The 25,692-nt window shown below is 44.3% G+C and overlaps 1 protein-coding gene, 1 long non-coding RNA gene and 1 pseudogene across 2 annotated transcripts; 2 read left to right on the forward strand and 1 right to left on the reverse strand.

Moving 5' to 3' along the window:
• Positions 1 to 478: 478 nt before the first annotated feature.
• On the reverse strand, positions 479 to 1,830 carry LOC136499403 (UPF0481 protein At3g47200-like; annotated as a pseudogene).
• A 12,863-nt stretch (positions 1,831 to 14,693) lies between these two features.
• LOC136499404 (UPF0481 protein At3g47200-like) lies at positions 14,694 to 16,244 on the forward strand. Its single transcript, XM_066495071.1, has one exon. The coding sequence runs from the start codon at positions 14,694 to 14,696 to the stop codon at positions 16,242 to 16,244; it is 1,551 nt and encodes a 516-aa protein (XP_066351168.1).
• Positions 16,245 to 23,074: 6,830 nt separating this feature from the next.
• On the forward strand, positions 23,075 to 24,146 carry LOC136501094 (uncharacterized). Its single transcript, XR_010770167.1, has 3 exons — positions 23,075 to 23,116; positions 23,210 to 23,245; positions 23,916 to 24,146. It is a non-coding gene; the product is annotated as an uncharacterized lncRNA (long non-coding RNA).
• Positions 24,147 to 25,692: the final 1,546 nt, after the last annotated feature.

Here is a 25,692-nt window from a genome sequence, read left to right on the forward strand (position 1 = left end):
CCGTAAATGGAGTCAAAGCCATTTTGGTGCCCGGAGCCAGACCTCCAAAAATTGGCTTCGCCTGTAATACTTCGACTCTGACTCCGACTCTAATCACATAGCACTTGGCACAGAGCCACTCCACACACGCCCTTATACGCCATAGTGATCATAAAATAAATTATAGCTATTAGGCTTTCTAGAAAGGGTAAAAATAAATAAATACTCCCTCCATTCAAAATTATAAGCCGCTTTGACTTTTTTATACCTCCATTTTGTTATGCATCTAAATATAACAATCTATATACATAGCAAAATGGATAAACAAAAAAGTCAAAGTGACTTATAATTTGAAACGGGAGAGTATGTACTATCCCATCCGAATTTTCCATTAAAATTTGATACATTTTTTCCTCCCGTTGCAACGCATGGACATATTTGCTAGTGCCTTACTTATATAACAAGCGAAGCAAGGGGCCAGGCAGGCTAGGTAGCTTAGCTAGGTCTTATAGGGTTTCTTGAGCGAATAAAGTGCGTTCAAGATGCTGCACAACACACCGGCAACGGACAGGACTGCGGCAATGGCCCTGTAGTTTTTGTATATGAACCTGTATATGGTGATCCACACGTGGCGCCTGTACAAGGAGAGAAGAAGAAGTAGGGGTCACCGAAGCGGAGGTGGTCGGCGAGGTCCTTGAAGAGAAGCGCAGCGCCTGCTTGTTGCTCAAGGTGCTGTAGAGGATATAGTTAGAGCGCATCTGCTGCACTTCCTCCTCCCTATCCATGAGCATCGCCAGCATGAACATGTAGGAGCTCACGACGTAGGTATCAGAGTAGTCCCCGCTCGCGCTTGAGCCAGCTGAGGTGTTGCCGTGTTGGCCTCCTCCAGCGCGGTGAGGTTCACGAGCCAGCACGCCGTGGTGTCGCTGAGGAGCACCGGCGACAGGGACAGCTCGCCTAACAGGTGGCTCCGGTGGAAGCTCATGTCCCAAAACCATGGCTTCGTGCTGGGTGTTAACCTGATGCCGATCTCCGCGAGCTCCACGGCGTTGCTGGACTTCAACGGCCGGAAGGCCCTGCAGTGGTAGTAGTCGTTCTTCTTCACGCGCTCGGGCATGCTGTCGACCTGAGTGTACCAGAGCAGGCCAAGGAGAAGCGGCGGCTTGTAGTCGCCGCTGCCGCCGGGCACCAGCCGGACCTCCTTCTTCTTGGCCTTTCCGGGGTGAAACTCCTTCTGCACTCCGGCGACAAACTCTAGCACATTGACGGTGACGGGGGTCACGGTCGACATGAACTCCATCATGAGCACCTCGAGCACCAACCAGGGGATCTGGTTCTCGAGCAGGAAGATGTCCCTCTCGATGCTGGGTGTCATCCAGCTCCCCAGCACGTCCCCGCGGCCGCGGCCGGTGATGTACTGAACCAGGAAGCAGCCGTCGACGAACATCATGGCCGCGAACTCGGGGTTGCTGACGCCAAAAAACGACGGGTCTTTGACGTCGTAATAGCCTCGGGCGTCGCCTGCGACCGACAAGATCCTCTCGTACACCTCCGTCGTGTCGTGGCCCCAGTCTCTGCAAAGGATGTAGGCCGCGGCGAGCTTGACCTCCTCCATCTCTGCAGGTGCGGCAAGCCATGGTGGTACGAGCCAATGGCCACCACGCTTGGCACGATGTAGCGGTCGTTGTCGGCCCCAATCCCCTGGAGTCTACGGGGAAACCGGTGGATCTTGGTGTTCACCTTGGAAAATTCGGCCTGGAGCCTCTCCAGTGCCATCACGGCCCTCTGCTCAATGCCATCGTTGGGGAGGAGAATTGTTCTTGTGCCGCCCTCGTTGGTACCAGCGTCCATGGTGCCTAACACTAGATCAGAGAACGAGTTTGGTATAATGGTGCTGTACATGTCATGATGAACTTATATGGCCCTATCTATCTATCTATCTATCTATCTATCTATCTATCTATCTATCTATCTATCTATCTATCTATATATATGTATATATATAATTAGTACCCAGGGTACTAAATATTATTAAGTATCCAAGGTCATTCCCTCACCCGCGCGCCGAACGAAGGCTCAATCACGATCGGATGCCCGGGCACCCACCTGCAGTCGTTTCCTTCGGATTTTTTTTACCTGAATCGGCCGAATGTTTTTCTTTTTTTTTTTCTTTCGGATTTTTTTTTTTTTTACCTGAAGCAGTTGTATTGCTTGCCCGGGTTTTTTTAGTCACTTCGCACGCGTGCATTTGCACCTTCTTGTTCAACTTTTTATGGTTTCAATAATTAAGTTTTCGTCCTTGCTTTGATGGTTCCCAACTCCCAATAAATGGTCACGTAACTTTGTACTAGTATTTGATTGTTGTTAATTTGGTAAGAATCAAAACTGGCCTGTTTACTAATACATCACAAAATATTATTTTAGAGAATCATATGGAAGTTTTTTTTAATTAGATCCAAACGACCAAAATGATACATAGTGCTAATGATCGCCCAATGTTGTGCAACGTAACAATCAAATGTAAACCATCTATGGAATTATAGCTACTAGGTAGAACACCACTGTCCATGCCAGCTTCTTGTTGTGAGCTTGTGCCTCAGCCCTCAGGTCGTGTGCAGCGCACACATTCTTTGCAATTACTTTTGTACTGCTTATCTTATCACCTTTTTGCTTGATCACCTCCTTTGCTAGATAGCTTCATTGTAGAGCTTAACGGCCAATATACAAAAAAAAGGTGTACAGTTATGTCCATGAACATGACTAAAGTCAGCGCAACCAAGAATTTCCATTAATTCAAGCACTCACAATATTTTGGTTACTAGACCTACATCAATATGTTCAAGGCACCAAAAGGAAAATATTAGATTTATGTTATAACAAAAAAAAATCATATTGGCCCTTTCCTGCCCACATTCATTAGTGCAAAGCTACCAGATATTCTCCCAAGTCCCAACATGGTAAAAAACACACACGATCTCATTCATTACCTAAACATGAGACATCAAAATTAGGAAAATTTATTAGTAAATACTAATTAGAAATTATGATGAAACCATATATAGATTAAATTAGGAAAATTTATTCCTAAATACAAATATGTGCTTTTGTGTAGGAGCCCAGAGACTGAAGAGTGAAGAGAAACATACAGGATAAAAATATTATTGTTAGGAATGATTCATAGCTTTGTTGAGAGTAATGCATGCATATGTTGTCATTACTAGGTTGTGATTCACTTATTTAGTTGAGGATGTTGCAAGTCCGATACTTATTACATTATAGGCAGATGAGGATATGTACGGGCAACTAAGCCTGTGGACTTCTGTTTACATGATAAAGGTTTAACATTACTTACCTTTGAGGCAAATCTTGATTAACAGGAAAAGATTTAGATGGCTACACACTTGATAAAGTTCTGAAATTTGGTGTTGCTCTAGGAACATTATTATCTCAAAAAAGGTAAAGTTGAAATATTTAGCAGTGGCAGGGTTTTATTTAGGTTCGGATACTCTGACAAAAGGGTATTGCAACAGCATATACGATGATGCATGCAAAAGTTCAAATGGAAGGCTGAAGAGCACATGATAATGTAGTAAAAAGGCACAATACTTTTTGTCCTACTAACTTGAAATAGCAACATAATGGTCAGTTCCAATGCAGTGTTGTTTCAACTATAGTTTGAGATTCAGACCTAGTTACCTAGTTCACTTTTGCATCATACAACAGTCAGGTGGTCAATAGAAGACAGATTATTTATCCACCGATTGACAGAAACAGCCAATATTCCACAAGCCTGCTAGCTAAGTGACTATGACCCTCGGGAACATCCAGGCGGCGGCGGTGACCAGATGGGGTGAGGGGAGCATGGCGGTGCCGGTTGGACCCAAGGGGGGAGGCGAGGTGAGATACGGGTAGGACGGACGCCCTAGGTTCGGCGAGCTCGCTGATGCTGAACCTGGCAGCAACCGTCCGTGCCGACCCTCAGCTAGGCCTTCAAGACTGCGGCCACGGCCAGTAGCGACGACGAGCTGAGGGGGTGAGGGGGGAAATGGTGCCGGGAGAGCCCTCGGTGGCGGCGAAGCAAGATCGCAGGAGGACGGCGGCGGCGAGCAGAGCTCGGGCGACGTCGGCGGAAGTAACCCTGCAGACTCCCACGACCCACCGAGGCGAGATGGAGGCGGCGAGCTGGGCTCATGAGGAGGGGGCGGCGGCGAGCTGGGCTCTTGAAGCGGGGGCGGGGGTAGCGGCGAGCTGGGCTCGTGCGGCGAGGGCGGCGGCGATCTGGGTTCTTGCGACGGCAGCGGATAGAACCGGCGCCTCCCACGATCTACGAATATTGGAACGGAGCATGTCTAGCCAACGACCACGTGTTTTATGCGGTTTCAACACACAATTTTTTTACACCATAGAATTAAGATCTAACAACCTCCGTCCTCCTTCTACCTCTAGCTTCTTCTAGCTCCAGACAATCACAAATCACAAGATCACAGATCCACATATCACAAGAAATAATTTTTTTTCTATGCAGGGACAAGAGGACAAATCGGAGCCACGACCGCAGTAGATGGTGAGAGTGTGGGTATGACTATGATGCTGACGACTGCGGACTGCCTGCTTGCTTTTCTACGAGTACTACTCCCATGACTCCGGCCCATTTCGTTTCTGCGGCCGCGCGTGGGACCATCGGAAGCGGATGGCTCCAAGATGAACGGTTGCCCACAGTTGAAGAGAGAGAGGGTGCTAAAACATATATGTATTGTATAGCATTTCTGATATAATAAATAGGAGGTGGGTGCGGGAGAGAGAAAAAATTGGAACACGGGGCAGCGCCCAGCCGATAGGTTGGCTCGGGGTCGGGGTGGTGCGTTGGGTTGGCTCGGGTAGCGATTAATATTCAGTACCCAGGTACAATATATGCTTGAGGTGTTGATCAACTTTACAAAACTCCAGATATAGATGTCAGATACTTAGAGTGATGGTGCGGAATGAAGCATAGTTTTCTATTTTACATGACGTTGTTCATCGGCAAAACTAATCAACGAACTTCTTTATCCAGATCCTTTGCCCACATCGTTTTGATAATATCTGGTTCCTAGCTTCGTGTAAACCCGCGTGGCAGGCATCAGCATGTCTCATCAGTCTTTTTGTAACATGCATACCGGAAACCGGCGATTTGCCGAGTGCTGAGGCTTTGCCGAGTGTATTTTATCGGGCACTCGGCAAATACCGTGTTTGCCGAGTGCCAAATAAAATACACTCGGCAAACAAAAACACACGGCAAAATACGTCTTTGCCGAGTGTTTTTTTCTGGCACTCGGCAAAGAAGCTTTTTGCCGTGTGCATTTTTTTTTGCCCTCGGCAAATCATTTTTTCGAAGCAATTTTTGAGGCCCTAAATGAATTCAAATGAAAAACTTTTCAACTACAAAGTTGTATAACTTCTCAAGATCTACAAAGTTTATTTTGGTCATTTCTTCATTTGACAAAGCGACAATAACGTTGTTCATAAAATCTACATATCTCATATCTCTCATATTAATTTCATGAAAGTAGAAGATACATATATAAGATTTGTGAACAATGTTACTACCACTACGTCGGATGAACAAATGACCAAAATAAACTTTATAGATCTTGATAAGTTATGAAATTTTGTAGTTGGCAACATTTTGATTTGAAATCATCTTGTCATGCAAAAACGACGTTTGAATTTGAAAATTTTAAAATTTGAATTTTTCAAACGACCTCGGATGAAAAAACTTCCTAAATGAAAATTGTAGATCTCCAAAAGTTATGAAACTATGTAGTTGACAACTTTTTGATTTGAAATCATCTTATCATGCAAAACTATGTTTGAATCTCTCAAATTTAAAATTCAAATTTTTCAAACGACCTCGGATGGAAAAACTTACTAAATGAAAATTGTAGATCTCAAAAAGTTATGAAACTTTGTAGTTGACCACTTTTTGATTTGAATTCATTTAGGGCCTCAAACAAGCAATTTACTCTCAGTTTGCCGAGTGCCTTTTTTCTAGCACTCGGCAAAGCCGTATTTTGCCGAGTGCCTATATTTTGGCACTCGGCAAAGAGGTATTTTGCCGTGTGCATTTTTTTGGCCCTCGGCAAATCAGTTTTTCGAATCAATTTTTGAGGCCCTAAATGAATTCAAATGAAAAACTTTTCAACTACAAAGTTGTATAACTTCTCAAGATCTACAAAGTTTATTTTGGTCATTTCTTCATTTGACAAAGCGACAATAACGTTGTTCATAAAATATACATCTCTCATATTAATTTCATGAAAATAGAAGAGAGATATATATGATTTGTGAACAATGTTACTACCACTATGTCGGATGAACAAATGACCAAAATAAACTTTGTAGATCTTGAGAAGTTATGAAATTTTGTAGTTGGCAACATTTTGATTTGAAATCATTTTTCATGCAAAAACGACGTTTGAATTTGAAAATTTTAAAATTTGAATTTTTCAAACGACCTCGGATGAAAAAACTTCCTAAATGAAAATTGTAGATCTCCAAAAGTTATGAAACTATGTAGTTGACAACTTTTTGATTTGAAATCATCTTATCATGCAAAACTACGTTTGAATCTCTGAAATTTAAAATTCAAATTTTTCAAACGACCTCGGATGGAAAAACTTACTAAATGAAAATTGTAGATCTCAAAAAGTTATGAAACTTTGTAGTTGACCACTTTTTGATTTGAATTCATTTAGGGTCTCAAATAAGCAATTTACACTCGGTTTAGTATAATATATTGGGAACTAAAACGGAATCTAGACACAAGTGACAGTGTGGTGTAGTGGTAGAGGAGGTTTGTGCGCAGCGGGAGGTCTTGGGTTCGAATCCCGTCGGCCGTGTAGCCGTGAAATTTACGCGAAAAAAGCCGGAGATGGATGGGCGCTGACCGGTGGGGGCCTCCACCAATTAAAAAAAAAATTCATTTTTTTTTGGGTAAAAATTCCCATTTTTTCGGCTTTTTTTTCGGTTCCAACTTTGCCGAGTGTCGGCACTCGGCAAAGGCTTTGCCGAGTGCCCGACAAAAGACACTCGGCAAAGACGTCTTTGCCGACTCTTTTTTTGCCGAGTGCTCTTTGCCGAGTGCAGCACTCGGCAAAGCCTTTGCCGAGTGCAAATTGGGCTTTGCCGAGTGCCCTTGGCACTCGGCAAATTCACTGAGTCCGGTAGTGATACACACTGCTTATGCTCCAAACTTCGATGGCATCTCACGCATCCCTTGCTTTGCCTTCTCATTCTCACCCATATGTACCTACTTTCTCTTGATAGAGTAATTTGGCTATAAGTAATTAAATTGTGTATATGGTTGGCCAAATTAATTAATTACTAATGGCTTAGCTAACTAGTCCATTAACATATGCTTCAGTATGGGCTAGAATGTTAGGAGGTATATAGATATTACTCCCTCTGTCCCGTAATATAGTGTATTCTAGGAATTTTAAAACAAATTAAGAAAGACCATAAAAGACGTATGTATCCTCATTTTATTTCCTAATCAGACCCTATCATCAATGTGATTAATGGTGATCGGCTGATAAATAGAAATTATTTAATGCAAAAACTAGTTTTTGTCCTCTAGAATGTATTATATTTGAGGATAAATTTTGAATGCTAGAATATACTATATTACAGGGCGGAGGGAATAGATGTTATTATTTGATACATGGAATAAAAATTACTTTTATTAATTGTTTTTATCTTTTATTTATTTATTAACACAATAGACATAATAAATACTCTATATCCTCTATATATCTAGTTATAACCAGCTTTTAAAAAACTGATCTATATGTTTTTCATCTATATATGTATGGTTTTTTTCCTTTGCATAACACATATGTGTATCTATATCTTGAATTAATATGCACTGGAACCTTACCTTGAACTATGATGGCTCTTGTTGTAGCCCATATCTTGTGATGCCATGAATCTAGATTTTGATTTTCAAATTTTATCTTATTAGTTGCTAAAGATTTTTATCCTCAAATTAAGTTGAAACCCTAGTTACTGTATCTTTTATTAAGTCTCATTTTTTAATTTTATTAAAGATATGTAGATTGCACTCATAATGCAATGATGGCATAGGGTCATTTAAAATCTACACCATGTCGCTTGAGTCGATGGCAGAGCTTGAGATCTAGAATTGGATAGTGGTGCTAATCTCAAGAAATATTAATATTTATAAGCCTTATAATCACTTCTTACTCCAGTGGAATCTAAAAATACTGGATAGATATAGCCATCTTTGGTCTGCGCTAGCATCCACCACTTCTCAAAAAGTTTTAATTTTCTTATCAAAAAATTATATGTGTAGTAGTATTCTTATTTCTCCTATAACTAAAAAGAACAAAGCGTGGACATCTTTTGGTACGACATTTGTTTTGGTTCGTCCGTCTGTCCACCCCGTGCGATACCCCACGCGATAGAAAAAGAAACTGCCATCCCTGCGATCCCTGCCTGCTTTGAAGGAAACAAATCGATCACCTAAGGCCACATGCATGGAAGGAAACAATAATCATGCATGGAAGGAAACAATAATCATTTACTCTTTTTTCAAATAGTGGTCTTCATTTCGGAGCCCTTCATACAGTTTAATAATGGCTGGGGAGCTAGGCTTGCGAGAACTTAACCTTAATTGGGTTACGAGCTAGGGATGTAGCACTTCAATAGGTGTCTTGGTTGAGTTCTACAATGTCCGTCCACTGGTCGGCCCTGCTGAAGGTGATGGGGACCTCGGACCATGGACGATAGCTGGGGTTGGCGACAGCGCCCTCCGTAGTGACGTTGAGCACCCGCCGTGCGGCAAGCTTCTGTTCTCTTCTGCTCTCGGTGGAGGCGAGGCCCACGAAGATGGTGGCGACCACCTTGTCGTGGTCCTAGAAGGCATTGTCATTGCCCCCTGGTGGTCAGCGACCCCCAGCTCCATCGTTGGCGTCGTCATTCAGCTTTTTGTCCTGGAACTCCTTAGCCAAACCAAGGCAGTTCTTCATCTTGTGCTTGGCGTTCTTATGGAGAGGACACGGGCCGTCGAGGATCTTCTTGTACTGTTCGTCGTAGTTGCGCTTGGCGCGAGGTTCATTGACGGCAGCGATGATGTGGTCTGGCCGACGGCGGCGATTTTGATCGGTCTTGGGTCCTTCTGGCCGATCACGGCCGTTGTCACGATGATAATTGCGGTCATCGTGGCATCGGTCGTTGTGGCGGCGGTCGTCGGGGCGATCGTCGTAGCGACGTGTTGTGCGATGAGTGCCCGCATCCTCATTGAAGCGCACCTCGGCTTCCTCGGCGTCGGCGTACGGGTTGGCGGTTGTGATCATCTCGCCAATCCCCATGGGTGGCTTACGGTTGAACTTAGAGCGAAGCTCACGGTGATGGAGTCCTCGGATGAAGGCAGTGATGACCTCGGCTTCCGTGATGTGTGGAATAGAATTCCTCATCTCGGAAAAGCATCGGATGTAGCTGCGGAGGAGCTCGGATGGCTTCTGGTTGATGCGGTTGGGATCATGCTTGGTTCCCGATCGCGTACACGTAGCCATATAATTTTTGGTGAAGACTTTTTTTAGCTCTTCCCATGATCCGATGGAGTCTGGGGCAAGGCTAGTAAACCAGTTCATGACGGTTGGCGCGAGCATGACGGGAAGATAGTTCGCCATGACACTGGTGTCTCCTCCGGCGGCACGAACAGCAGTGGCGTAAGCCTGTAACCACTATGTTGGATTCATCCTCCCCTCATAGGGCTCGACCCCAGTGATTTTGAAAACCCGGGGCCACTAAAGTGTTCGGAGCGCCCTTGTGAATGTCGGGGCCCCTTGGGGTTGTCGGTGCCGTCATCTGCAGCGTTGCCACCAGTGATTGGCTCGAGGGCTGAGTCCGGATTGTCGTACTCTTGTTCGTACTCCTGGCGGCAGGGTACTTCATCCTCATGGCGATCGAAGCGGCGTTCGTCGATATGTTGTCGTGCATCTCAGAGATTGTTGAGGTGCACCCGGATGTCCTGGTCGACCTCCTGGTCGTGTTGGCGGTGATGTTCGGTGCGGTTGCCCCTAGCTCCGCCCTGGAGGGGTTGCCTATCGTCGCGGTGCTGGTTGGTGAAGCGACTTTGGCGACGATCGGTTCTTGTGGCGACTGATCGGCTAATCGAAGAGGTGGAGTATGAAGGTCTCTGATCCTGGCGAATCTCATTGACCTGGCAGTGCGCCGCTTTAAGCATGACGGCGACCTTGGCGAGCTCGGGCGTCTGTGGGAGGTGGGCGAGCTCGTTGGCGTCCACTGCCAGATTGGCACTTGGAGTCTTGAAGACGTCGTGGCCGTCAACGCGGAGAAACTCTTCGTCGAGGTTGCGCTGGAGTGGCCTTCCTTGCGAGTCAAGCTACTGCTCGGCCAACGCGAGGGCATTCTCGTTTTCTCGGCGTTGTGCACGGTTGACGTTCCGGTTCTCACGAACGGCGCGTTCCTCCTTGGTCTCGCCGTTCCGAGGGGAGCTGTCGACACTGACGTTGAAGATCGCACCACCTCGGAAAGGAGGGAGAGGAAGTTGCTCGGTGAAGGTTTCGGCGAGGGTCTCCGTAGAACCTTGGGACTCGGTGTCTGGATTCTCCTCTAGGATGGTCTGGAGGGACGCTCCAGAGCATCGGCTGACATGGAGCATGTTGATGGCCAGCGGAGGCTGGTCGGCGATCTGGTCGGTGAATTTGCCCCTTAGGGCGTCTTGGTAGGTGGCGGCAACGTTGGTGAGCCCGAAGGGCAGAGCCACAACTCCTGGAATTTTCTGAGCAGCCTCTAATAGATTTGGATCGGAGGGTGGTCGACGCTGAACCAAAGTGTCCAGAGCCGATTCGTCGATGGAGAGGCAATCGGCGAGCTTCAGACCGACCCGATCGATGGACTCGATCAGATCGTCGTTGTTGATCTGCCTCCTCTAGTAGCGAGGAAGCGGGCAGTGAGTTGCTGATGAAGGCGACCTCGGAGGTGGTTCCAAGATCGGATCTGTAGTCGTAGGTGCGGGGATGATCGGCACAGAATCGATCTGCGCCGGCTTGAGGAGCTCTCCGACTCTGTCAACGTTGATGATCTAGGAGATCGATCCGACCGTGAAGATCTGGCCGGGCTATGGGAGGGACAAAGAGCCTGCGGAAAAAGTCATCTTGTTCGATAAGGAAACAGCACGCAAGCCCCTACCTGACCCGTCAACTGTCGACATAATATCGTCGATAGTCCTCCGAGGGATATCCCACGAAGGTAGATTGATCGGTAGAGGAGCGTGAGATCAAGAACAAGAAGGCAACAGAGACACACGAGCTAGACAGGTTCAGGCCGTCAGTATGACGTAATACCCTACTCCTGTGGTCCGTTGGTTTGTATTAGCTATCGTATGATATTACGTGAGTTTGGAGGGGGTCCCTGCCCGCCTTATATAGTCCGGGAAGCATGGTTACAAGTCGGTTAGGTCTGAGAGATAACCGAAAAGTAATAACTGATTACATGAATCTTGGGATCATACATATCCTAACAGATCTCGTAGTATCTTCAGGATGTCTTCCAGATGTCTTGCAGAAGGCGCCGAGCAGAGTCGTACCCCGCAAGGCTTCCAGATGTCTTGCGGAAGGCGCAGCCCATGTGGTTTGTCATGGGTATTCGGGGTCAGACCCCCCCCACACACACATTGATGGTGCTGATAAGATTGACAATCCTATAACTCGGCAGTACCTTTCTTTTTTTCAAAAAAAGGAAGGCAAATGCTACTTATGGTCGAATCCATGTTCTTTTTATTGTTTTAATTTGATGCCCACAGCCCACATGTTAACTTTTAGATGTGTTTGTAAAGAATCAAAAGGAGTTGGCCTAATGCCAATCTTTCTTGTTGTCTTTTTTATTCTTCATATTTATACTAGGTAGCGTGCCCGTGCGTTGCTACGGGATAACTAATAATTTATACTAAAAACACATGAATCGCACGATAAGATAACAATACTGGAAAAATTAAATACCAACGTTAAAGTGGTATTTAATCCAAAAAGCAAAGTTTATGAATTTAACACAGTCACGGAGTGCGCGGCGTCGCAGGCTCATAAACTCTACTTTATACATATTTCCGTGATACGGCTAAGATAATGTTTATATTGGCAGGAAGAAATCTCTGATATCCATTTGTTTCATTATAATCCATTTATCTAAACAATGTTTGAGGTGAGGGCATGGTTATAGTTTTTAGTAGCTTTGTGATACTGTCCGAAGCTATGAGATGATTGATGTCTTGCAATGATCCTTTCATTAATTTAGTTTTTTTATCTATGTTTAATTGTTTATTCAGTCTATTTTGTAGGCACGCCGGTAGATAATGGATGACAAAATTTAAGCATCCATAATTTATCTCTTTGACTTTGAGCATGAGTTTTGTTTTTATTTTTTAATTGATATATTGTCCTTTTATTTTTACCATAGCGTTAGCACGGGCATGCATGAAAAACAAAGATGTCTTTACACTGTAGAAATCTTTTAAGAAGATCAAGCATAGATTATTCTTGTATAGAATATTATATATACAATCATCTAAATATTCTAATTAAACTACAAAATTTTGAATTAGGATACGAGGTAAGACAGGCAAATAGATATTTCAAAACTACCTATAGAGTTCAAAGAACTTAATAAATAAATCCTTCTGAAGGCAATGCAAATTCTCTCTGATCTTTCATTTGGTGTAGTTAGTGTTATTATAGTACCTGCATGTATTCATGGGAAATAAATTGTGGATAAAACGTGGATACTTTTTGGTGCGACATTCCAACATGGGTCCATCGTCCTGCCAATATCTTTAAGGCAGATCACATAAAGGATGAGAGTCCCTCTATTGCTCACAAGCGACTCAAACTTATATCTGATCATGGTAATGTTGAATTGCTTTGCATCAAAAGCATCGACAATGATAAATGGGGACATAGGTTTTAGTATGCATAGTGGAGGAAAACTCAACATTGGCCTTCTCAGTAGCTTTTCTGAGCCTTTACAGTGCTAACTTGTCCTTACTCAGATAGTCAAGAGGTGCACCATAAAATTATGCACCACTAAGAAAAGTGTCACCGTTGGTTGCCTTGACCTGAAAAATGTGTCGAAATTAAGAATTACAACACCTAATTCAACATCTTGGAACATACACTCAAGTGGATACCTTATTCTACAATATATGTCTATGTGGAATAGTCCTAAAGCCACATATATTTATACGATGAGTATAACATACTTTGTTTTAAAATTTTATGAGAGATTTTTTAAGACACACTGTATTATCCATGTGACAGGCACTAATATTTACATATATACTCGAACCTGTGTGTACAGGATTATATGGAGATGCAGCGGAACTTATTCATGGATTTATTGGCGCATAAAAGAAATGGATATCGAAGAATTCTTTCTGCCGATATAAAATATTATCTTAGCCATATCACGAAAAAGTCTATACGGTAGAGGTTGTGAGCCTACGACGCCGCGCTCTTCGTGACTGTGTTAATTTCACGAACTTTGCTTTTTGAATTAAATGTCACTTTAACGTCGGTATTTAATTTAACAGTATTGTTATCTTATCGTACGATCCGTGTGTTTTTAGTACAAAAGATTTAGTTGTCCCGTAGTAACGCACGAACACGCTACCTAGTCTCTATTATAAACATAGAGTTCTTCCGGTTATACTATCAATAAAGATACACCAATTTCAGTTAATATGTATAAATTTATCTAAAGTAACAATTTAAATAAATTATATGTTATGGTTAACAATATAGTCTTGATTAATTTGTTAGAATTATTAATATATGAGTCATTAAGGAAATATTTTTCATGATTGCTGAAACATTGTCGCTCATACATGCATGTGTACTTGAACTATTTGATGGCACAACATTGATATTTAATTTAAATAGCTTTTAAATATACTAATATTAATATATGTGGGTGATGTGGAAACATGTATATCTGTAATTTATGCTATTTAAGCACTTGTTTTGTAATAGAAGACGTTAGTAATTTATATTCAGATTTCATGAGAAGTTTGAGTTTTTTTTAATAATGGTAATAGTGATAATTTAGATGTAATTTAAATGGTTGTGTAGATTGTCTATCATAACGGCCGGGTGGGTAATTAGATGCAAAAAATTAAGTAATCAAATGAATAATCGCCCTTCTACGGGGAAAACATCCTAGAGAAGAAACCACACTGCTTTGACGTCATCTTCCAGCCTTTAATTACAAAAGACCAGGGGGCCATCTAGATGTGATATGACGTGATTTGTGAAGCATGGAATCATCATATTTAATTAAGTTTACTTGAGTTTATTTGACTCTCAAAAAAAAAGTTAGAATAGCTCGTAATTAGGGATGGATGGAGTATATATAATACTAACGTCACCCCGTGAAGCTCTAAAGGGCATATTTGCTTTGTGGACTGGAAGAAAATTGCGTGGATCCTGAGTCTAATCACTCTCCTGTACGATCCATCACGGATGTATGATACGTGGCATTAGAAGGAATCAAACGTTCAGAATGATGTCGAGAATCTGATAACTTGCCACATTTATTAACGGTGATTGTGCATCACACATCCGAACCTAGACCGCGTTTGAAATCCAACGTTTGAGCGTCTCTGTCTGTCTGATGCCGATTCCAAGTTTCCAACCCACGTCATGGCCATCGATAAGATGCTGGTACAGATACAATGCTTCGAGATGGACTGTTACTCCAAGTATCTGACAGCTCAAGAATTGCAAAAGTCGTGCATCGGTGCATGCCATGCGATAGTTCAAAACGGCTCTCGCCATGCATGCCCCGGCTCCGTCTCTGAGCATAGCACATCAGTTCCTGGCGCCATGAACACGAGCACCAGTAGCAACGCCAACACCGGCGTCGTCGCAATCGCAAGGCAAGACCCACGAGCCATCGATGGGAGGACAGCGAGTGCGGCCGACAAGCTCGACGCCGACTTCTCCAAGGTGCTGACCAAGATCCACCGGTTCCCCGGGGGCCTGCAGGGGATCGACGGCAGCAGCTACGTCGTGCCAAGCGTGGTGGCCATCGGCCCCTACTACCGCCGGAGCGACGCGCATCACCACCTGCAGAAGATGGAGGAGGTGAAGCTGGCGGCGGCCCACCACCTGTGCACGAGGGCGGGCCGCTCCACGGCGGAGGTGTACGAGAAGGTGCTCTCTGTCGTGAGCGACGCGCGCGGCTGCTACGACGCCGACGACCAATCGGTCGCGGACGTAGGCAACGCCGAGTTCGCGGAGATGATGTTCCTGGACGGCTGCTTCCTGCTGCAGTACATGGTGGGCGACACCACGCCGGTGCTGCAGAACCGGATGATGCTGTCCACGGGGCCCAGCATCCAGAAGGACATCTTCCTGCTCGAGAACCAGATCCCCTGGCTGGTGCTCGAGGTGCTCACGGAGTTCATGTCCGTCGACGTGCTCCGGTTTGTCGCCGGGATAGAGGAGAAGTTCTTCGACTTCTTCCCCGCAAAGGCAAAGAAAGGGCGCCGTCGTCGGCCTATGCCGACATCGCTGGATCAGGACCCGCCGCACCTCCTCGGGCTCCTCCGGCTCACGCAGCTCGGCAGGATGCCCGAGACGAAAATGAAATACAAGAGCTTTGCGTCGACGTCGCTGTCCGTGTCCATCAGCGCCGTGGAGCTCGCGGAGATCGGCGTCAGGCTGACGCCGAGCACGGAGCCGTGGTTCGGGGACATGAGCTTCAGCCGGGGACCCCTGTTCGGCGAGCTGTCCCTGTCGCCGCTGTTCCTGAACGACGTCACGGCGTGCTGGCTCGTCAACATGGCGGCGCTGGAGGCGAGCACCTCGGGCTCCGGCGCGGAGTCGGACGGCTACGTCGTGAGCTCGTACCTGTCGGTGCTGGCGATGCTCATGGACAGGGAGGAGGACGTGCAGCAGCTGCGGGCCAAGCGCCTCGTGTACAGCACCTTGAGCAACACGCAGGCGCTGGGCTTCTTCAAGGGGCTCGCCCAGCACCTCCGCTTCGGCGACCACTACTTTGTCACCTTGGAGGAAATCGAGGCGTACAAGCGCCACAGGTCGGTGCGGATCTTCGTCCATCGCCACCTCTACCACGGCTACAAGGCCATGACCATCGCCACGCTCTTCTCCATCGTCGGTGTGCTCGTTGGAATCTTAAAAATCATGCTCGACAACAACAACAACAAAATACACAACCGATTTTTCTAATGAAACAAGCTCAGTGCTCCGTTGTTCTTTCCCAAATTTGTGTGTCGAATTTTTTAAACATCTTAACAACTGTAAATGAAAAACCTTAAAAGGTTGTATAAATCATCGACAGCAATAACTTTTCATAAAAATAATCTCCATCTGACGTGGTCATATAAAAAATCTATGATTTTCTCTAAGATTTAGTATCGACACGCCAGTCCTATTTGCGAGACCGCTCTATTTTGCCACGCCAATAAAAGTGGCACGACAGGCACCGAATAATACCGATAGACCTCCACGCGTGCTCTAGTGTGGCACATCTTGTCACATCAATACATATGACGTGGTACTATGGTTTTATCAAATCATGCGGCCTTGCGCGCCTAAAAGGGTTTTTTTTAGAAAAAACGGGATTGTATTTCACATGTACTTATAACTTAAGGTTTACATTGCAACCCTTACAACAGCACCCTTGAAGAAAAGGAAAATTATGTTTTAGTCCATACAAGGGTCTCCCGGTCATCTTCGTCGCCGGCGATTGGAGCAGCCCCTTGACGAGCACCCACTGCACCACAGGTGGGAGTGGAAACACACCAAGGTTGCAGCTTGAAGCCAAAGCCCTTCTCGACGAAACATTAAAGTTTTCCATTGCCACAATGAGTAGCATGTCGAAAACATCGACATGTCATAGATACGTTGAACGCCCTAGCAGTAAAAGATGACCACCAGCCATCTCATCGCCGAGAAACATGGGACTTGTCGCCGCAAGCATCGCCGGCAACCCCAAGTCATCGGACGACAAAGCAACCGAAAGGGGGAAAAGACCGCCCAAGCAGTTGCAAGTAAACCACCAACCCGATTCCTCATAATAGTGGTAGGCAAACCTCCCTAGAGCCTCGCTAGAGAGGGCATCGTCGGAGGGACAAAAGAACTCACCGACGAGATCTGGATCTTCAAACGAACCACCAGATCCGGTGAAGATGTAGCAAACCAGCCCTTCACCGCTGCGGAAACACACATCAGCGAGGTGGAGAAGGGCCAGAGAAGCTTATTCGCTGTAGACAGCGCCGTCGCCACCATCCGTACGCCGCCAAGGCCTAGGTTACCTAGATTAGGGACTAGAACTAACTAAATGGGTAGTAATCTACACTCCAGCCACCGTAGGTTCGGTTCCCCTCCCCCTCCGGTGCCGGGGAGGACACCAGAAGGGGAGGGAACCGACGGATTCGGTGGCGGAGGCGAAGTCGCCTTCTTTTCGCCCGCTCTAACTATAGCAGATGGGAGAAGGAACGAGAACGATCTCGGCTGCCTTAGGCATGCAGGTTAGGCCATGCCAGCAATCTAGTGCAGCAAGGCCAGTTGCTAACTTCTGTCTTCTTCTTCTTCTTCTTTCTTTTCCTTCTAAGCATCCTGAATTCCTAGCAAGGCCTTGTTTAGTTGGCGATTTTTTTTGCGAAATGGTACTGTAGCACTTTCGTTGTTATTTGGCAATTAGTGTCCAATCATAGTCTAATTAGGCTTAAAAGATTCGTCTCGTGAATTTCGTCTAAACTGTGTAATTAGTTTTATTTTTTATTTATATTTAATGCTTCATGCATGCATCTAAAGATTCGATGTGACGGGGAATCTTGAAAAATTTTGCAAAGTGAGAGGAACTAAACAGCACCCAAGATTGTAAATTTGTACTGTTTTCTCCATATCTACTTTAATGCAAAGGCTGAGCACCCGCCATTCCATGCTAAAAGAAGGGGTTAGTAGGAATAAAAAATAAAAGCTAGATAGAGTCATTTTTATGATACAATTTAAAAAGGGGTTAAAAATCCCTAACCTAAGACAGGCCCGCAAGTGAACCTACTTATTCTCCTACTAAGACCAACAACCGGAAAGGTTAGGCGTTAAGGATTAAAACAAATGATATGTGAACCGATAAAGGTCTCACTTTTGGCTTTACGATTTTAGTGGTTTTTCTGTCGGTTTTTGCACACACGTCTATTCTAGTTTACAGTAGTGTGATGAACACAAGTTGTAACACCCTAGGTATGAAAACATATGCATTCCATGAGCACCATCAATATATGTGGTGGAGTTTGGAGATTTACCATATCCGGTAATCCAAATAGCAAATAGGCCAACTTATAGAAACATCTTATACAATATTAGTGGCATCCAAATAGCAAATAGGTCAACTTATAGAAACATCTTATACAATATTAGTGGCGGAGCCACTGCCCGGGTTTGCCGGGCGAAGTGCAAAGAGAATTACTATATCTACGTATATATTTCTGTATAATGAGAACTGATGAGAAACATCCAGAGCTCCTCAAATTTTTTGGCTCTGCCATGGTACAATATAGCTAGCTTTTAACAACCTCACAATAAAAACATCATGTAGTGTGGGGATTATTAAAGTGGTATCCTAACTTTTCCAGTCTAGAATCTACGAACCGGATTTTACATTTTTTTTTTTGCGAGACCCAGTTAGACGCAGACGATGAGTTCGAACCGTAATACCCTTGTAAAATATAGATATGGAAAATAATACAATTTGGCTAAAAAGAAAATAGTTTATCAGTTTGTTTAGTCAATTTACACTATTGGAAACTCGAATTGTTCTGTGGGTGATGAATTTTTCTGTGCGTTTTTTTCGGTACGCACATAAAAATTATGATTTTTCTGTCGGTTCCAAAATATCCCGACAGAAAAATAGTGCGTGACAATACACACGGAAAAAATCAGCACTCATAGAAAAATGCTATTTATTCTATCGGTTCTTTAAAAACGCACAGAAAAAAATATATGCACGCATAGAAAAATCCTAACCCTAACCCGCCAGCCGCCGCGCCCCCAAACACCCTCTCACGCACGCACTGACCACGCCCCCTCCCTCACTCTCTCCTTTCAGCGCTCCCCTCCCTCTGCGACTCAGCGCCGCGCCCCTCCCTCTGCGACTCAGCGCCGCGCCCCTCCCTCTGTGACTCAGCGCGGGGGCTCCTCCCCTCCCCGAGCAGCGCCGCCACTCCCGCTCCTCCCTCTCCCTCTTCATTGACATGTGAAAGCTCTAGTTTGGTTTTGGTGAATTGATGAAACCCTAAGTGCTAACCTAGTTTATCAAGTGATCATGACATAGGTAGCACACTTCAAGTAGAGAAGCTAATGAAGATCATAGCATGACAATGGTGATGGCATGGCGATGATCAAGGGCTTAAACTTGAAATGAAGAAAGAGAAAAACAAAAAGCTCAAGGCAAAGGTATAAACCATAGGAGCTATTTTGTTTTAGTGATCAAGACACTTAGAGAGTATGATCACATTTAGGTTTGATAGCCGTACTATTAAGAGGGGTGAAACTCGTATCGGAATGCGGTTATCAAAGTGCCACTAGATGCTCTAATTTATTGCATATGCATTTAGGATCTAGTGGAGTGCTAACACCCTTGATAATATTTGTGAAAATATGCTAACACATGTGCACAAGGTGTTTGCAGGGTTGAGATGGGTTTGGGTCCCTCGATTCGGCGCTTTTGGAAAAATGAAATGTCTATTTTCTATTGCGCCGGATGCAAAATTCTTGGTGGTTGGCACATTTGAGCAAGGGTGAAGAAGTTAGAATTGAAATGGAGTTGGTCGAAATGATGCTGGCGTCGGTCTACTGACCGGACGCTGGGTCACTCAGCGACCAGACGCTGAAAGGCTGCGTCCGGTCGAGCTATCAGACGGCACAGTAGGCTAGGGTTGAGCACCGGACGCTGGCTGCGTCTGGTCAAGGTGGACCGGACGCGTCCGGTCAAAAAAACATGCCTCGGGGAGCTTACTGGAAACGACCGGACGCTGGGGCTTCAGCGTCCGGTCAGTTTTGATCGGAGCGTCCGATCAGCTTTGTAGCCATTGGAATCTGACGAACAGCGTTTGAAGGCGATGACACGTGGCGTCCATCGGGCGACCGGACGCTGAGGGCCAGCGTCCGGTCAGTATGACCGGAGCGTCCGGTCAGAGCGCGTTTTGCTCAGTGAAGGGGTATAACGGCTCTATTTGATGGGGGCTCTATTTATAGCCCCATGGTCGGCTCAAGGGTAGTCTCTTGCACATTTTCATTGACATAGCAACCTTGTGAGCCTAGCCAAAGGACTCCCACTCATCTACATCATTGATTCATCATCATAGTGAGATTGGGAGTGATCCAAGTGCATTGCTTGAGTGATTGCATCTAGAGGCACTTAGTGATCGTGGTTCGCTGTGGATTTCGCTTGTTACTCTTGGTGGTTGCCGCCACCTAGACGGCTTGGAGCAGCGAGGATCATCGAGCGGAGGTGGTGATTGTCTCCGGCTCCGATCGTGGTGATTGTGAGGGGTTCTTGACCTTTCCCCGGCGGAGCGCCAAAAGGTACTCTAGTGGATTGCTCGTGGCTTGTGTGATCCTCATCTTGTGTTGGTTGTGCGGCACCCTATTGAGGGTTTGGCGTGTGAAGCCAATTAGCGCGTGAACCTCCAAGTGAGTGAATCGCCACAACGAGGACTAGCTTGCCGGCAAGCAAGTGAACCTCGGTAAAAAATCATTGTCTTCATCATTGATTCCGAGGTGATTGGTCTTCATTGTTATTCATCTTTGTGATTGATTGGTTCTTCATCTACACGGCGGTATAACTATCCTAACCACTCTCTTTACTTTACCGCAAACTAGTTGACAAGCTCTTTAGTGTAGCTAGTTGTGAGAGCTTGCTTGCTTGGTTGGTGTGGCTCTTTAGTTAGTCTTTGAGAGCACACTAACATAGGATAGTGTCTTTGCTATTGTGTGAATAGACACTATCTAAACTAGAATTGTGGTAGGTGGCTTACATTTTAAGTAGGCTAGTGCAACACTCGCTTCGCCTCATAATTGTCTAACCATTTGGTTAAGTGTTGTTGTAGAAATTTTTATTAGGCTATTCACCCCCCTCTAGCCATTAGGACCTTCCAACATGGCGGGCGCGGCCCCTCTCCTTCACCCCCGGATCTGGCCAAATCCATGGCGGGCACGCCCCTAGGCGGCTGGATCCGACGCCACCACCTCCACGCCGGCGGCCGCGCGCATCGTCATCAACTCCGACGGTTCTACTCTCCCTCCCTCACCGGTGGCGCGAGGACGAGGCGGGGCCGCATCCAGATCCGTCACCGCCGCTGACGACCGAGCAGATCCGCGCCCTCCCCCTTCTTCTCCCTCGTCGGCGCCCCTCCCCTCCCCCTTCTTCTTCCCCAGCAGGTGCCCCTCCCCTCCCCCTTCTTCACCCGGCCGGATTCGGCCCTCCCTCTCCCGGATCCGGCCGGTGGCTGCGGTGGTGGTGGTGGCGGCGGCCCTCCCCTCCCCCTTCTTCTTCCCCGGCCGGAGTTTAGCTGCCTTTGTTTTTTAGTTCAGCTGTAATGCAGCGTGTGTGGTTCCTCTGACTGGTTGGCAGATAGCTGCTATTGAGTAACAAATTTGTGCTATTCTGGAATTCCGAATGCATGTAGTGTTCTATCCATTTGCTTCTACTTCATATATGACTCTGGACAAAGGAAATTAGTAGCCATGGTTGATCCTATCTGTTTTACCTTGCATCCATTGTAGACACAATCTCACTTTTTGTCAACTTAGTTACAGCTGTTTTGTATTCTTACTAATAACTGGCACTTCTGTACCCATAGATTGGATTCACGCGCACTCAATAGCAAACTAATTTTATGTGATGCTACAATCTTGGTCAATTCCTCATTTTTCTTCACCTGCAGCTTCTCTATATGTCCTTGTTTTTCTCAACATTGCTATATCTATATTGACACAAATATCTGCACTGCATGGAGACTGTAAGATGTAGTGCGGTGTAAATTGCTTGATGAGATGTCTCTCAAGGTTGTATTGAAAAATCTGGAAGGCTAGCTACTTACACATAGCTTTAGGTTTATATAAAAAATCTTTGTGGTTTAATTTGCATTTGCACATCCAAAATGATTTCGGTATTACTGGAATGAAATTTAGGTGTGCATACTGCTGCTTGGGTTCTCTATTTTCTTTTTCCTGTTGTATGATGATTCTCAGAAACCTGCAGAATGCAGGTTACTTTTGAGCAGTCTCATTTACAATCGTATCTGAATATAGTAAGATTTTGTGTCATCTCAGTGTGATAACAGGAGCAAAGCATGTTTATTTCAGCCTGCCTACAGGAACCATGCCAGTTGATTTTCCTATTATACTACTTTTAGAACTAATACTTGGAGCATAATTGGCAACTGAATTATGCTACCTCTAGAATAAAAGTGCTATATACATTTAGAATGCTATCTTGGTTATGCTACTTTTAAAACTTTTGCATGCATGGATGCCTTGTTATGTTAGCAATATTTTTCTTTATTTGAATCTGGGGAAATTACATCAGCAGCCCTTCTAAGAATCTGGGGAAATCACATCAGCAGCCTCCTATTGATTTGAATGTATGTTATGTTAGTAATATTTTTCTTTCTTTTTTCCTTGATCTTTTCTTACTAGTAGGCTAGTAGTGTAAAGCATTTTGACAGGAAGGACATCTTGTATCCTTGTATGTGCATCAGGTAAACAAATTTCATACTTTCCAATGACAAGTTACAACTGTGGGATATGTAGGATGGCTTTTTTTCCTACTGAAGTCTGGAGGAACTTAGCAAATACTACCTCCTGTAACACAGTGACATTTTGGTTTTGCCCTAAGTTCTCATTTGCGTTCTATGCTTTATCAAAGTGTATTAAGGTTGCTTGTGTTTATAGCACAAAACATGTGTCTCGAATCAGAACAAGAGCTTAAATGTTTTTTAGCAACATGTTGATAACTTTTGAGATAAAACAGCTAGCATGAAATCTCCTAAATATCGCTGATAAATCAATTAAAAGAAGCTCTCATTGAACAGGTCTTATGCACACTTTCATTATCTTCCAAACGTTCCATCTCAGTTACATATGACTCATGCTTTTCGAAATTGTCTTTCCTATTTCTATAACAGGAGTCAAAGTCAGAAATTCTTCGCAGCCAGTTGCAAGTAAGAACTATTATTTATGCCCTATTGCATGATGCCTTTTCATCTGTTATTGTTCCTTGCAATTATTCTGTCCACAGCTATGAAAGTGGGTACTATTAGAGGATATGTGTAGAACTTCAAGTAGAGAGACCTAATCTGTTCATTCCCAACTGAATTCTTGTTTTCATAAATGGCACCTGCACTAGTAAGCCATGAGCATGTGTGTTGTCCGAGCCATCTGGCACCTTTATGGCACAAGTATGCCTCTTGCCAGTTCTGATTCCTACCTGGCCAAACCCATGTTCACTTAAAACTAATTATTAATTCAACTGCTCACTTGAACTATTTATTTATTGATTACAACTTAAGTCTGTTATGTTGAGAAAACCCACCTAGAGTTCTTTCTTAGCACCTTGAGATTAAGCCTGTTATATTGAAAAAGCCCACCTAGACTGCTTCCATAGCAACTTGAGATGTTTGATCACCTTTCAGAGTGGTCTTCACATCCTTCTAGTCTGGCCTTTGCATTTCTCTGTTTTGTGCCTTGGGTGACGCCGACATGCATGTCTTGATTCCGGTCGTTGCTTCTCAATTAGCTCCTTTCTTTTTTTCTGAAATTTATTTATGGTGTAATAATCTTTTAGCCGTCTTATGACATTACTGGAAATCTCTTATCTGATTGCCATAACAGGTTGCTCGAGCAGAGGCTGAACATGCCATTCAACTTAGGCAACGATTTGATGGTGCCGTTGTCGCAAATGGCACAGGATCTAGTTCTAGTCTGCTAATGATTACCCCAACAGAACAAACAGCTGCTATGATACAGGGTTATGGAGTATTCATGTTGAACATGTAGATGACCAGATATCATATCTGTATATATGATATATGTGCTGATAGATCAGACTGATTCTATTTTTGACATAAGTGTTGACTCCATTCATGATGAACTACTGATTTGTGTATTATTTGAATGAAACTTTGTTGGTCATGCATAGAAATTACTGTATGGAAAATATATATTTTAATATGCTGTTGCTACTGTTTTAAAATAATTTTTTTTTGTGTTCAACTCTTTTTTCCTGTGAGGCTGGCTACACAGAAATATTATTTTTAATCTGGGCGAAATGAATTTTATGTGAGTTCACCTAGACCGACAGAAAAAAAAACATGTGTTTTTCTGTGCGTTTATTTCTTTTTTCTATGTGGATTAACACACAGAAAAATTAGTTTTAATTTGGGCGAACACAATTTTTCTGTGCGTGTGAGACCCACAGAAAAATTGTTTCTGACGTTGAACCCACAGAAAAATTAGATTTTTCTGTCATTATATTTCTGTGTGTATTTTTCTGAGGGTACACCGTCAGAAAAATATTATTCGTATTTTTCTGTGTGTTTTCGCACACACAGAAAAAGCGAGATTCCAGTAGTGTTACATCCAATTTAGGTTCTTACAACTTTTTTTTTGGCCTCTCATCTTAAGTAAAGCTGTAGAATCTGTTCGGATACGAACAAACCTACAACTATATCTAGACAACGAACGCAGCTGAGAGGTACTCGAAGATCATCAGACTCTGAGCGTGACGATATAAAGAAACACACGTCGTTGCCTCTAGAGGTCCGACTATTTTTTATGACGGCTATATCAACCTTTTGTCGTCCTTGTGACCCTCCTCGTAAAACAGCCAATTTTTCCACACTCTTGTGCCATCGCCTGGATCTGTTGTCGTTGCCTTATTCTTCTACTTTCTTCTCTCTCTCCTAAAGGACACTTTTTTTTTATTTTTGCAGGCTACACTGATGGTCTGCGATCGAGGGTATTATTTTTGTTCAGCCTCGCCACCGCCCTACTCAAAATTGATGCTCTGGTGTCACTTGTCGAAGCTTCAATTTGGATAATGATCTAGAGTTTCTCCTATTTCATGTTCTAATTTAATGCTTGTTTTGAATCTATGACGATATGTGATATGAGCAAATGCTTTTTCTGCCTAATCTACGCTAAGCTCTTGGGTATTAGCATGAGTTTGACAAGGCTATCTACGACGACGCTAGAATCGTCGAGGACTCTGAGCAGGTCGCGCGCCACAATGTTCAACCTCACGATCGACTGACATGAGGAGCTCAATTGCTTCAAAGGGCTAGAAGCTACCTAAACAATATTTTTCAGGGACGAAAAAACATCGTTTCAGCATTCTCTTGTGCATAAGAAATTACAAATCCGAAATATTTTGTTATAGGTGAAAAAGAATAAGGGCATGTTTGAGTAGCTTCTGCGGAGAAGCTGGACTTTTTTTTTTTTTTTTTTGAAAAGGAGCCCTTTCGTGGTGAACAATAGAGGAATCGGAGTTTTTTTAGGTAAGGAACTAGTGGCTTCATCGAAAGAGCAGGAGTCGTACTTGTACCAAAGAGACCCGAACTAATTAAATGGGACTTTAAAAATAGTATATCACACCAAATCGGGCCCCTAG

This window comes from Miscanthus floridulus, chromosome 13 (assembly GCF_019320115.1).
Source record: "Miscanthus floridulus cultivar M001 chromosome 13, ASM1932011v1, whole genome shotgun sequence".
Lineage (NCBI taxonomy): Eukaryota > Viridiplantae > Streptophyta > Magnoliopsida > Poales > Poaceae > Miscanthus > Miscanthus floridulus.